This window comes from Dryobates pubescens, chromosome 21, assembly GCF_014839835.1.
Source record: "Dryobates pubescens isolate bDryPub1 chromosome 21, bDryPub1.pri, whole genome shotgun sequence".
Taxonomy (NCBI): Eukaryota; Metazoa; Chordata; class Aves; order Piciformes; family Picidae; genus Dryobates; species Dryobates pubescens.
Window position 1 is genome coordinate 15,387,189 of NC_071632.1, and position 14,970 is coordinate 15,402,158.

The window sequence follows — 14,970 nt, forward strand, 5'->3', positions numbered from 1 at the left end:
AGGATGCAGCAAGTCAGCTTGAGACACAATATTGAACTGGACTTGGGTTCTGTGGCAGACTGCAGCACTTTGAGTTCAATGCTTTCTCCAGGCGTGGAATCTACAGTGCACTAGTGGGAATCTTGGCTCCATGTGTATCAAATGGGGATAGTTCATTCCTGTATCGACTTGAAATGTATAATTAATGTGTTTTGGAGGAAACCACCTTCAAGTAGGTGTTCATCAGCTATTTGTCCTAGTTTTGCTAGGACTAGGTGGGGGGAGGGGGAACTCGAATGAAAAGTAGACTTGCACGGAGTCTCTTGCTAACTTGTAGTCTACAGTGTCTGTAGGAATGTTTCAAATCTCCCAAGAATAACTTTTTGCTAATACCAAATTATCATTTAGTGACATTTTCTAATAATCATTTGATTTAGTTGCCTATATATACACTTATCCATAAAAATGCTCTTCCTAGAAAATGTTACAGAAGTTTGGGATTGAGATAAACAGTGAAAAATAGAATATGCCTGCTGTATCTGAACAGAAATACCCATTCTGAGTGCAGGGATCCTTGATGGAAAAAGGATAGTATTTCTGCAGTAGTTTCTAGCACAAAAAGATACTTCTCATCACTTTACTGGTTTTAGATGTTCAAGAATATCTTGTTCATATATCAACATATATTATCTATACTCAGATATGTTGCAGAGGTTTACCTGAAATCCCTTAACTTCTATTTCCTGTAGCATTAAAGATGATGCAAATACTTAGCACATGTACTTGCTGGGGGGTTGTAAGTGTATTGACACGACTCATTGTCATAATTCATTCAATTTTGTTTCTCTTCAGCCTTTTTGATGCTGTATATTCATTGATCAAAAACAAAATCCACAGATTGCCAGTTATAGATCCAGTCAGTGGAAATGCACTTTATATACTTACCCATAAAAGAATCCTCAAGTTCCTCCAGCTTTTTGTAAGTATTGGAGGTAATGCTTTTCTTACCCCCACAGCCTTATTACAGAAACTTCTTTATGAACTTCTATATTCATTGTTTGTATCTTCTTTTGATAACTGAGAAATTAAAGCTTACTGCAGGACCTGTACATTACCTTTACTTGGGTTTAGTCATTTAAAGAAAATTAACCACCAGGGACTTGTCCCAGCTATTTGAGTACTTTTCTGTCCTTTCTGGAAGATCTGCTTGGCCACAGAAGCTGGTTTACACGAGAAGAAAAAGGAAACATCTCCCAGAGATTGTCATTATTCACTGTAGCTTACGTTAGTCATGTTAGGAATGACTAGCAGGCCAAAGCAAGCAACAAGAGTTGAAAATGAAGCATTCGGTGTCTCTAGTATGCTTTATTGTCTTCTTTCCACTTTCAGTGGGAATGAATAGCTTAGGGTCAACAGCTTTTGGTGATGAGTTACTGCAAAAAGGAATGACCACAAAACAGTTACATAGTCTTAATTCGGAGCTTCTTTGCATGGAAGGAATACTTCTAGATCTCAGCTTGTCTTGGCTGTACGTGAAGTTAGTAGCAGGTTATTAGAATGATCTGTGAGAGTCGTTTGGAATCTACATGGATGAGAGAATAGAGATTTCCTAACGTATATACCAATCGTATGGAAATGTAGGAAGTGCACCAAACTGCCTTGTAAACACGTCTATTCTGACTTCCCTAGATGTCAGAGATGCCAAAGCCTGCCTTTATGAAGAAGAATCTGGATGAACTTGGAATAGGAACTTACCATAACATTGCCTTCATACATCCAGACACTCCTATCATTAAAGCCTTGAATATATTTGTAGAGAGGAGGATATCAGCATTGCCTGTTGTGGATGAGTCAGGTGTGTGTTGGGTTTCTGTATGTAAATAAGGCCAAACCCTGGACCGATCTGGTGGGGGGAGTAGGGTGGAGGGAAGAGGAAAAAGAGTAAAGTAAAACGTGAAGAAGAGAGGAAGAAAGGGAATATAAATATTTAAGCAAGATACATGCTGCTAGGCTTGGAAGCACTTGTTGGTTTGGTGTAGGCTGTTTGGTTTTTCCCTGTCTTTCCTTCTTGACCTGTCTGAAAGACAGAAGAAAATTCATTTTGTCTTTTCAGCACTTCATTAACTTTTTCTTTTCTTTTTAGGAAAAGTTGTAGATATTTATTCCAAATTTGATGTAATAGTAAGTATATCTTTTTCATTCTCTTTAATTTGCAAATGCTTACTGCATATACAATATTTATTTGCTAGTTTTGGCTGATTTGTTCCTTCTGTTTAGTTCACAAACTGAAGAAAACAGATTTTTTTAACTGCTTATGTAAGCTGTTTCAAGTAGTATCATTTGCACACAGGTTCCTGCTGCTCTGGATGTTGCAGGCTTTGAATGTTTCCTTCTCTTTCTGAGACAGGATATTCTTTGCCTAGTTGCTGCCATTCCACAAACAGTGTTCTTAATACTGAAAACTTTAGTGTTCTTGCCTGTCTCTTCTAGATATTTATCTTTTTGTTCTTTGGGATTCTCTACTGTTTAAGACCCTGTTTTGCCCTTAAAGCTGGTGAGGACAGAAGTAGTAGCTATAGCCAGAGTGATCTAACATATCAAAGACAATGAAATTTCATAGTTGGTGGGTTCAGAGCTTCAACTTAACTTCGTAGCTGACTTAGACTTTGAGGCAGGACGTGATTCCTTAATTTTTCCATTCATTTGCAGAAAGACAGCAAAAGGAAGAGTAATCCTTATGGTTTTCTCTTCAAGAATGACAGGATCTTTAGAGACACTGGGTCATTTATTTGGAAAAACTGTACACTGGCATCAGGAAAATAATAAAATAATAATAAAACCATGACAGAGGTTTTAGGCTATAACTCCTAGTCCCAGCTGGGAACTAGAAAGGAGATAGGGCGTTGATATCATTTCAGATTTTCCTCACATGTGGGGTGGGGGCGAAAGATGCTGCTGTTAAACGAGAGTGACCTCTTGAGGCTTCCAGCCTTTATCAGTCATCTTCAGGCTTTGAAATAAGACCAAAAAAATACCTGAAATGCTGAGTCAGATCTTCCACTAAGCAGAATTTGCAAGATTCAGATGGTGATTTTAACTTCAAACCACGTGGCTATTATGCTTAGTTAAGCCAGTGGTGTAAGCTATGCTTTTATGTACAGCTGGCAAAGTTGCTAGGTATAACAAGAGTTCTGAATTAATTTTCAGGTTCTTGAGGGAGAAACCTAGGAATGGTGTGATGTAACACACAACATTGTAGAGTAGTTTCAATTTGCAGAGGCTTTTTATGTTCTCCCAGTGTCCTTCATTAGGAATTAAGAGTTTAGTAAGTAAAACTGTGTCATCGTGATCGTGATCATGTCAGATTCAGTGTAATTCAATCCAAAAACTTAATCAATTGCAGTATATTTAGCCAGAAAAGATTTCCATTTTATTGCTTGGTCTAGTGTTTTCAGTTTGAAGTTCTTCTTGCTTCAGTGCACAAAATCAATAGGCCAGGATGTGCCAATACTATCAAAATATCACTGTGTGATCACCTACAAAGGAAAGCTTTTGCTGTTCTACAAGCATGGTTCTGTTCTTAAAACAAATGTTGAGAATATTGTGGTTTTATTACTTTAAGTGGTGGTGCTTTAGGTTATTTTTATAGTACTTAACTGAAATACATGTATACACACACAAATTTGTTGTCAACTGGCAGTGCCATCACAGTCCAGGAGAGGGAGTTTGAGCCCACAAATAAAGGTAAAGAAAAACTTTGTTGGGTTCTCCTCTAAGATCTACTCCATGGGTGGTGTTCAGAGCGGTGGGGGTCCTCCCCTATCCTATGAAAAACAATCAACAAAAAACTGTATATTCTGTATAGTCTAAATGCTGCACAACTTCATCTTTGCATTTTCTGCTCATGGCAAAAACACAAGGGACATCAAGCCAAACATCAGGAAAGGATGATCATATTCATTGGCGTAATGCCCATCACGAAAGTGTTTATCAATTAACCCTATTTGTGATCCGCTTTTTAACATAAGTGCATGCTTGGCTGCTCCCAACAGTGAAGCTGAAGAGCATCTGCTTTGTCTAATATATGACTTGGAATAGGCTCAATTTGCAGCAGAAATGTGTCTACTTGATGCCAAAATATTTACTGTACTGAGTACTTTATTACTGAGTACTGAGATGCATTATGTGCCTTGGGTTCTTTTCAGAATCTTGCTGCTGAAAAGACATATAATAACCTAGATATCACGGTGACGCAAGCCCTACAGCACCGCTCGCAGTATTTTGAAGGTGTTGTAAAGTGTAGTATGCTGGAAACACTGGAGACCATTGTGGATAGAATAGTGAAGGCTGAGGTGAGTTTGCTTTTTATTTTTCCCCTCTATTGTAAGCTAAAAGTAGTATTGCCAAACTAATAAATACTAGAAATTCCTCCTTTTAAGTGATTTTGATTACTTGGTGAAAGGATGTTTTCCATAACCACCTGTGCTGGGTATCAGTTTGCTTTGTAGGCTGGGGTTAGAGATGTTTATAGGGATGTGCAAAATACCTTACAGTTCATCTGTAATAATACTCAATTAGCTGTCTCTCTCTTATGACACTGAACTACATTCAAAGCTTCTCCAAAATAAGGTTTGCAGACAAATAATTCTTTAAACTCCATCTTTCACAACTAGGTTGATTGGCATATTGTTCAGTAAGTGTAATGGCTGCAGTTAGTCAATGCATACAGAGTCCTGCTCTGCTTTCATACAAACACTGTGAAACAGGGCCTGAAAATAAATTCTTGTGAAGAATCCCTCAATGATTTACCTGTGCATTCCATTCTTATCTTGTTAGGACTGGGAGCATGCACAAGGAGGTGAATGAGTATATAGGAGGTGAATTGAGTATGTAGGTCTTTCTCCCCTGTTATGCCTCTCTGCAGAAGAAAATCTGTATTACCTGAGGTGTGAGTGACTCCATTTAGTGTTTTTTACTTCTGGGCTGTAACCTTGACAGGAGTAAACTTTCCACTTAATTGCCTCATGGAAGTTCTAAGGAGTTATTTTTACTTGTCTTTCTGCATCTACTCTGTTTTGGTTTTTTCCCTTCCTGAAACTGAATAATTTTATCATTGCTGATACACAAATTTTCAAATGTGGATAATTTTACTATTATCTTAAGCTTTAGATGTTTGGGCTTCAAAAACAACTCCTACCCTTTCATTCAGGCTAAACATAGTGAGTTGATATGTGAAAATGAGTCAGTCAGAACTACCAGCTATTTTTAGCTGCCAGACAAGTGCTTGATCTTACTGGAAATGAAACAATTCCATTGTCCATTTTTATTGAATTCATTACACTGAGAGAAGAATAATTATGTGCATATACAGAAGCTAATAACCCCAACTAAAATCACCAATGGAGCTGCATCAAAAATGAAATGCAGCAAGAGCCTCTCCCTTCCCCCTTTCCTTTCCTTGCTGTGTCAGGCAGGTATTGACTGTTCAAGTAATTCAGTGCTCCTCCTTTCTGACTAGCAACAAAGTGGTTGACCTCAACCATGAATTAACATCTCTCTTTAAAAAGAGTCTTACTGATGATAAATCTTTCTTCCCAGCTGTGTCTGTGTGTTTATTAACACTGCAGTGAATTTGCACAGACAAGTTGAAACTCTTCTTTCATGAGAAATGAAGGATTTCGATGATTTAAAACCCAATCTGGCAGTCACTTTCAATTGTGAGAAACATTCAGTTAAAATCAACTTGCACATGTCAAGATGGAACAAGTTTCAGTGCTGTGCCTCTGAAAAAATATTTTTCAGAAGGAAGCCTCACTTTGTTTACTTTTTGAGATCACAGGCTGAGCTGGACAGAGCTTGTAAGCTGGGTCTGATGTGAGTGCTGCTTTCTGAGAGCAGAAGTCTTTTAAAGACCTAGATCTTGGCTGAGCTGTCACTTCAGATCTGATTTTGTTACCATGTGAGATAGCTGTGCGCTTTTTAAACGTGCACTAGTTTTATGTAGGGCAGGCATGTCTGCACTGAGGAGGAGAGCCACAAAGAGGATCAGGGAGCTGGAGCACCTCCTCTACAAAGACAGGCTGAGAGAGTTGGGATTGTTCAGCCTAGAGACAAGAAGGCTCTATGGAGACCTTAGAGCAGCCTTCCAGTACTTAAAGGCTCAAAGGAGGCCTACAGTGAAGATGAGGAGGGACTCCTTATCAGGAAGTATAGTGATAGGACAAGAGGTAGCAGTTTTTAACTAAAGAGGGGATATCTAGCTCAGATACTAGGAAGAGATTCTTTAGGTGGTGAGATACTAGAGCAGGCTGCTCAGAGAAGTTGTGGATGTCCCATCCCTGGAAGTGTTCCTGGCTGGGTTGGATGGGGCTTTCAGCACCCTGATTAGTGGAAGGTGTCCCTGCCTTCTTCAACCAAAATCATTCTGTGACTGGTATTGAACCACTTAGAAACATTTTTTTCCCCTTTGCTTGTGTGACTTTAAGATCTTTCTGATTTTCTTTCCTCTAGCTACTACTTTAAATCAGGCAAATATCTCAAAATATTTTCCCTGCTTTCAGGTCCATCGTTTGGTGGTAGTGAATGAAGCAGATAGCATTGTGGGTATCATCTCCCTTTCTGACATTCTACAAGCTTTGGTACTCACACCAGCAGGTATGGATGTGGCCTTCTGACCTTTGCCATAAGTCATTTGGCAGGGAGTACGCTTATTAATGTTTTAATGGGCAATAAGGGATGAAGTTGAATGTTTTGTGTACAGACATCTACCACAGGGCCTCTTCCCCACCTTCCTGGATGTCTGTGCTCTACCCCAGTGTGGATGCAGCTGTGCTTTCTCCCCTAACTCTGCAAAACCACTTCCTGGGAGCCCTGCAGTTGTCCAGCTCTGCTGTGGGTTTTGGTTGGCACAGCTCTCTGAGACAGCACCCCAGGCCATCAGCATTATTCCAGTAGAAACCTCCAGTGTATTACTAAACATAATCTGATTCCTTTTAACAGGAGGCTCCAATAACAGATTTGTTTCTGATACTTTTATGTTGATTGGTTAAGGGTAGTTGGTTTGGGGCTTTTTTTCCCTTTATTGGTGGTTTGTCTTTTGGGGTGTGTGTTGGTGTTTTTGTTTCTTCTGAGTAGTTTTGGGGTCTTGTAGAGTTTTGCCCAGGTTACTAACCTGCTTTAAGTTCTTAACTGTAACTTCACTTTGAACATGTAAATGATTTCAGTGTCACAAGAACTAAAGAAAGGCCCTCTTTTCTTTTGGCTCTGTGAGGAAGACAAAAAATGTCTTGAAGACTATAGTTTGGTCTGCAAAAAATAAATTCAGAAATGAAACTAAGCAAAGAGAGCTGAATATGTCCTTCAGAAAAAGTCTAAATGTGAGCTTCACTAGGAGCTCTTACTGGTAGATAGTTCAGTAATGGAAAAGCCTTTCTCTTCTGTAGCTGTAAAAAAAAATCATGAATTCTAAACCCCAAGTTAGTCAGCTTTTTAAAATAGTAAGACTTCTCTGAAATAAGTAATGGGTGATTACTGCTTCGAGGTATTATGTCAGTGCATCTGGTTCCTTTAAATGACCTGGAAGAGCATGCAACCCAGCCTTCTGTGAAGGGTATGAGCAAGAGAAACAGGCCCAAAGGCCTGGGCCCAGTGGACTCATTTGCCCAGGAGAATGGAGGGGGTTGTGTCCATCCCAAGAGGGAGATACAAAGACAGGCAGAGGAGGTAGTTTCCCTCCTGACCGGAGGAGAGGAAGATCCAAGGGAGTAGTAGGATTATTGTTAATGGAGCAGAGTTGTTTGGAGTTTGGAGCAAAGATGAATCTGGATACTGACAAATTGAGAGCTTTGCCATACTGGAATTGCATGGACTTCTCAGTAGTGCTCTGTAATTCAGAAGGGCAGCTTCTGCTCCCATACTCTGGGCTGTGTGTTTCTAGTGTTTAGTGTGTAGCAGCACCCACACTCATGGCACTGTGATCTGCTTTAACTCTTTGAAGTGAAATTGAAGCAGCAAAATAGCTGCAGAGTTTTGTCAGTGTGGCACACACTGAAATGGCTCACAGAGAGCCCAGTACTGAGTACAGGGCCTAGAGCAGCAAAGGGGGCATGGATTATGCCACTGGAAGAGATGAGGTGAAGGAAGGCATCTTTTAGGCACCGTTAGACATTAGATTGCAGTTCCACAGGCAACTGCTTGATTTTAGAATGAGACTTGTCTTAGGAAGCGAGGATGTCTGCCATGTAGATCTTGTCCAGAGTGTGATGAACCTCTTAAAGTGGTTGTGCAAGAACAATGGGATAAACCATGCCCTAAATCGTCCATCCCTCTTCACAGACTATAAAAAACAAACCAAACCATTGTTGACTGGCAGGAATTAAGACCAGCCTATGTCAGGGAGAAAAGTGTCAGTTACGGGGTTAAATCTGGCTGTATGTGATGAATCCTTCAGTGTTTGATTATACATTACAAGTAGTAACTCCAGGTTGCTGGCAAGAGATTCTTGCTCTGGAGTGAGATGCTGAAGCCAAATTCACCATAGGGTTCAGATGTTGCCCAGTGTGTGGCTAGTTTGAGAACTTGGAGGAGAGGTAAAATGCTGTGCAGTCCTGCTGAGCAGGTCTCTTGGATCTTTCCCAGGGAAAACGGGTCCATCAACCCAGTGTAGTTCAGCTGAATTCTCATTACTTCCTTCTCAGGCCAGACTTCATTTTTGAGGCGATGATGGTGATTAGGCCTGGCTCCTGAACTGATGGGCAGATTTGGGATGTGCCTTTTTGGTTGGGTTTATTTTTTGCTGGTGAGAATTTTCAAAGCCACTTCGAGTAACTTCCCAGAAGAGTTCTTTAGACTACATGTCAATGAAGTTAGAAGCAATGATGGTCTCAAAGCCTTCCGCACTGTTTCATGTGGGCATTTTCATCATGCCCATCTGTAAGTGGTATCGAGCTGTAAGACTCTGATAACAGGGTCAGAGAGAGTTCCAGCGTTCAGAACGAGCAGTGCTTTTGCAGAAGCCAAGCTGTGTGCACAGGGAAATCACACACGCTTTCCTCTTCTGTTAACAGGTGCCAAACAAAAGGAGAACGAAAGTGAATGACTGCTGTGAATGTATCCACTGCTGTAGGAGAACCTGAACAAAGTTTCTGGGTCAAGTTTGTCTGAAGAACAGTGACTGCAATAGAACAGAGCAGGATGGTTGAGAATGTGTATTGGGACTTAGTGATGGATGATGAGTCTATTCCCCCCAGTGATGTCGCAAAAAAAGCATGACAAAAGCTTATGTAAAAATGTAGGCTTGTACTTCAAAATGTCTTCAAAACATTTGCTGGAAGACTTCACATGATGTCCTTCATTAAAATGCACTGTAATCTGAAACCTTCTCATTTTGTATTTGGCAGAAGTCACTGGTCAGCAATGGATATGTGTGACATAAGGCAAGTGTATGGCATATTCATATCATAGTGCCTTATGTCAAAATACAGCAATATGTCATCACTGTTGCCCATCACTGTCAAAGGAAGTGTTGTGCTAAATGAGACACTGTATTTGAATGTGAAAGTCTTTAAACCTAAAACCAAATCAGTTTCAGTTCTCATCAGATTTGTCATAAAAGCTGTAATTTGAACGTCGATAGACTTTAAACCTTCAATGAGAGTTTTGTGTTAAATGTTGCATTCTGAACCGAGATGTAAAACAAGACTGATTTTAAAAACAGCTTTATTTATTTTTACTTTCATGACGATTTTTTACACATCTTTGGTGGATAGCTAAAAATTTCACCATATCCATTAATAAACTGTTGATTGTTATACAAACAAGTGGTAGATTTTTCTCATTATTTAAATCTCTGGAGCTGCAGAAGCTGTGGTCTGTTGATCAGTCCACGTTGCTTGAGCTGAAGATTCCAGAGGCATGGATGGGAAGTGCTCAGTACTGTAATACACAGGCACCACAGAGGAAAGGAGGTGCCAGAGAACAGTATTTTCACCTGTATTAAAGTGTAAAACAATGTTTGTACAACCAACCTGAACCTTTTTTATTGTATATGATTTGTACAGAAGTGGAGAAGAGAGGAAAGCTGTGGGTTATTTGCTGATGTAAATGTACTGTAAAGCTTGAAGATGAGACTTTTATAATTGTAGATTCTTGTAGATGGAAGTAATTAAACCCTACAACATCAGTTTGGTTTTAGCAGTTCTTGCCAAGTCGTTCTGCATGTATAAATGTATGTGCCCTTTGTGGACTAGGTATAGAAGCCGCCTTCTTTTCATTTGACTTCAGAGGTGGCTTCTGCTAATGTGTTAACGCAGGTAGGGCTGCTCTGTACTCTTTCCAGACTGGACACTGTGCTGGGATAATGCATTATTATTCCATTAATATGCACTGATGTAAAAGGTTACTGGTTTTCAGTTTTTCATATAAAATGAGAGGTGTTTCATAGTAATGGAAACCCCTTTCATCAGAACTCTTTCACTTTCTAAAAGAGTTTAAATTTAGAACTAAATGTGTGACATTTTTCTTACTGGCATTTTTCATGTACAAAAATATTCCTTTAGTTCACAGTGGAAACTGTTCTCTGAGACTTATCTCTTCATCTCTTGCACTCTGTGAAAAACATGGTCAAGTCTCCAGCACCTTTTCTGACTGGGTAAATATTGACTCTTCCTTGCAGTTCCAGATGGTATGGAATTGAAATGGTTGCTTTGGCCTAACAACAGCCACCATGGGCCCTGGTGCCGACTGCTGCTGTCTGAGATCAGCACAACTCTCTTTTTTGTGGAGTGAGAGAAATGAAAAATAGTGGGGGCTGTTCTGGGGGACTCTGGAGAACTCTGAATTAAAGATGAAAGATCAGCACTGCTACATGTTAATGCCACCTAAGCCACAGAGATGCAATACTGTGAAAGCTCAGACGTGGCTCCAGTACCTGTCCTGTAGCCACCTCTGGAGGAGGGAGGTCAGGGATTATCTAAATCCAAATCTATGCATGAGCATATTCTTCAGCCCTAGATTCAATGGATTTTTTGATGTGAGGATTGAACAACTGTGAGGTACGTTATGTACTCACTTTTTTTTAACACCAAGTCTTTTGGCCCCATTCCTTGCAGACAGCTTTGGGCCTGGCTGCACAAATTGGTATGCAGAAAGCCAGAATGAATTTGCAGTTTTCAACCAACCACGCACGGGCTTCCTATTTTACCATTGCAGGTGCTGTTGATGTGTTTCAGACACAGGACCAGGAAAATTATGGAGAGCAGCCTCCTCAGGGATGCAAAACTGTAGTTAGAGAATGTTCACCCTTCCTGTCTGGAATTGAGTTCTGAACTTTGCATTTGTGAGAAGCAGAGCTGCAGCGTAACTCCAGCAGCATGAATGAACAGCAGTGTTCTCAATGGCACTGTGTGTGCTGGCACAAGTGGCAGTGCTGATGCAGTAGACAACACTAAAGAAATCAAGTCATTTTTAATACAGAGCAGTTTCTTAGGGAGATACAAAAATGCTCATTCCAGCATAAGGGAGGGGTGACTCAGCAGCACTGCTGCAGTGACCATGCAACTGAAGCTTTGATCTAGGACTTCAAATAGCTTGTGAGGGCTCTCTAGAGAAGAGCATCAATAAAATGTCATTAAACTCGCATTGTTGCACAGTTTGTCCTCTGGACAGGCAGTAAGCAGTGGCTCCAGGTGCTGGTTTTTCATCCAGACAAGGACAATGCTGTAAATGGAGCTGGTGGTAGTGAGCATCCCCACTGTATGCTGAAAACTTGTTCAGTAACAGCAATGTGAATGGATGTGAAATGCCATAGAAAGGGATTTTGCTTTAAGCAGTGAGGCTATAAAATGTGATTGATTGATTGATTGATTGATTCCCATGCTTTTCTCTGCATTTCCTGGTCCAGCAAGAGTAATCTGTAAAGGAGAATTAGTCTAAAGTGATTCTTGGGTCTTGGAAGGGAGCAGATCAAGTTTGGGGTTTACCTACCACAGATATTTTTAGCTGTTCAGGTGTAAGAAAGTGTTTCTTGGTAGACTTCAGGCCTCAGTATTTTTTTGGTATCTAAAAATGGTCTGAACTAATACAGGAAAAATGACCCTTTGCTGGTATTGGCCACTTGACTGATGAAAATGTTTTCCTGTTTTACTTCCAGAATACTTCTATCTAAAAGGCTTAAGATCCTTAAGGGCAGCTTCTTGATAGTATTTGAGCTGAACTGCAATTGCTGCATATCCAAGGCCTATTCATCTGCTTTTACTTAGTTGGCTGGGAATGTTTGGCTAACAGAGAGAGCCAGCCTCACCTTCTGAGGCCAGAGCTCTTGTCCTCACAGCAGCTGAGCATCTGACTGAGGCTGTTCCAAGACTATGCACTGCTTTGACAACACTCCTTGATATGTTTGGAGAGTGTAGGGTAAATCACATCTTGCAGTTTTGGTCCAGCTAGAAGGGAAACCACATGTGCTTAACCTGTCCCAGAGCAGGCTCTCTAACTGTTCATACTGGACTCTCCAGTGTTATTAAGTAAGCAGTTCACTTCAAAAGTGTCTTATGAACTTTCACCCCTTATGCTCTCCTATTGAGCACTTACTAGGGGCAATTTCCAGAGGAAAATGCCACTCTCTATTTAATACTGCCCTTGTAGCCACATCATGCATTTATGCAAAATGCATGCTGCAGACACTGTTCTTTAATTTAAGTGTGGTTTTGAAAGTCGCTTTCTCAGTACACATTTGTGTGATGACAGCAGTCAGACCTGTTCCCAGTGAAGTGAATGGGAACAGGAGGTGACCTGCACTCACAGGAAGAAGTACCTCTAGAGTGTGTCCCTGCCAGCTGCACACTAGGGTCTGCATGGCATCAGCCTGTGATGGCAGTAGCCCCTGTGAACCAAACGCATTTCTTAACTTCTGTGAAGACTTTGCCAGGGTTTCTGCCTGAATATTGGAAAATAGAAGCATTGTGGAAATGCAGGGACAAGTGTAAGAGTGCACTGAATGTACTTTGTAACCCCTCTGGGCAGCAGAGTCTGTGCTGTACGTGTGGAAGCATGCCCAATGCAAACACTGGACACACTTCAAAGCACTCCCAGGGAAGGTCCTGATTTGGGAAAGGACAGGGCAGGTAATTACACTGGTAATTGCTGTTACAGGAATTGAATGCACAAGTCAGAGCTGTTCTGTGTTTGTGGGTTTCTATGTGCTGTATTATCATAAAAATTCTTGACTGCAAGTTTACTACATTAAATTCATCATGGCTTCTTCATCACAGAAAAGCAGAGGCAACAAAAGAGACACGTTCCATTCTTGCAGCCTCCCTCAAGGTTGCTTCCTCATCACGCTACACACACTTCATTGGAGCCTGCAGTTCCAGTGTTTTGCAGAATGTGGGCTGTACCTGATGTGTAGCATTCGTGACCATGTTGCTAACTCATTTACAATAAAATTAATGTAATTTATCACCTGAGCTGACATGAAGGCAACATCTGATTTGAAGGACAAATCAAGATATAAAGCAGGCCTGGGTCACAGCCAGTGTATAGGAACACAGGGTACATCCCTCGTCCCAGAGGTCTCTGAACTCTGTTGTAGTTCAGAGCACAACTTGCAAACACTAGAATTGAAGCATCTGGAGTAGGACCAGGGAAGATGGAAGCAAAACTCTAATCCCTAATGCTACAGCTGCTACAGAGTGTGGTGCTGCAAGATTACAACCTAGACATCACTCTCAGATTGTTTAGAGGGGGAGAGAACTCTAGCAAAAGGGCTACATAGTGACTTTGTGAAGCTGTTCAGACCTAAGCATGTAAACAGTGGGAGTTCACACACAATCAGCCTGGAGAAGGCTCCAGGAAGGAGATACTGTCTGAAAATGCAGATTAGATTTCAGCAGAGTAAAAAGCACAGCATCAAAACACAAGCAACAGGAACTGGAAGGGTATGGAAGTTAAAAGTGTAGCTACCACAAACTTTACCTGCATATTCAAATCCACTTATGTCATTGGAAGTAACACATTTCAGTTCTCTCAGACCTCTGATTCAGCAGATAACCCAAATTTTGGATCACAGCATGGTGGCAGAGGGAGTGAGGGCAAAGATGGCAGCACAGCTGCAGAGGTACACAAAGACTGGTCCTGCAGGATTATGGCTACTGCAATCCTTGTGTCTTTTCGAAGATCATCTTTTAAAACATCCAGGGCAGAAAAGTATACAGTGACCTACATCAGCCAGGACTGTCCTTCCACACCTCTTAGCAGCTTTGAACACCATCACAAAGGGAGGATTTCCAGTGCTGCTCTTTCTGCAGGCCCACAAAATACACCCGTGTGGTAGGGTCACACAAATTCTGTGCTATGGTACTCCAGAGCTGTGGTGGAGGAGGAATCTGCATTACAGTGAGGGGAAAAAAAAGAGAGGCTGGATGTGGAGAAAGGTATATACAGAATAATAGCCACTGGAGTCATCACTGTTGAAAGTACATAAAGTTTATCTCATTTTCTCATGAAGTAACTGGCTGTGTGCCTATTCACCAGAGGCCATCACACCTGCTGTTCACATGGTACTAGCACTGAGCCTTCAAGTTCCTATAATCCAGAAGTGGAGTATGATCAGACTATCCAAAAAATTTCAAATGCCTCCCTAAAGTTTGTTTGCTGCTTCAGAAGTGAATTGCTTTTCTGTATAAAAAACATTCCTTCCTTTTAGTTCCCTGGCCCCTTACCACGTTAGATGATGCTCATAGATGATAAAATCAGGGAGATGACCTGTATCCCTTAACACCATCAAACTGGTAAGCCGTTTTATTTCTATCAGGGAGTTGTACCTTGGTGTAATTGCATTTTAGATACCAGTGTAGCCCCCCAAAAGATAAATCCACACAGAGAAAAATATTGCTGTATCTAAGTAACATCAATCTTTTAAGAAAAGGTGGAATGTGTATTTCCAAAAGCATGTTCAAAGCAGCAGTAGAGAGGGAGAAAGCCAAGTTTCCTGTTCTC

At 40.9% G+C, this 14,970-nt stretch overlaps 1 protein-coding gene across 4 annotated transcripts in view; it reads left to right on the forward strand.

Moving 5' to 3' along the window:
• The window catches only part of PRKAG2 (protein kinase AMP-activated non-catalytic subunit gamma 2), a 185,101-nt gene extending 174,902 nt beyond the window's left edge, over positions 1–10,199 (forward strand). For 3 of the 4 annotated variants that reach the window (XM_054171407.1, XM_054171409.1, XM_054171408.1), the window contains exons 11-16: positions 832–958; positions 1,669–1,834; positions 2,123–2,160; positions 4,185–4,331; positions 6,540–6,633; positions 9,045–10,199. In XM_054171407.1, the coding sequence (XP_054027382.1) occupies positions 832–958; positions 1,669–1,834; positions 2,123–2,160; positions 4,185–4,331; positions 6,540–6,633; positions 9,045–9,076 (604 nt within the window). In that variant the 3' untranslated portion in view covers positions 9,077–10,199. The remainder of the gene's footprint in view (positions 1–831; positions 959–1,668; positions 1,835–2,122; positions 2,161–4,184; positions 4,332–6,539; positions 6,634–9,044) is intronic. The other variant, XM_054171410.1, reaches the window with a different exon arrangement.
• The last annotated feature ends 4,771 nt before the right edge of the window (positions 10,200–14,970 follow it).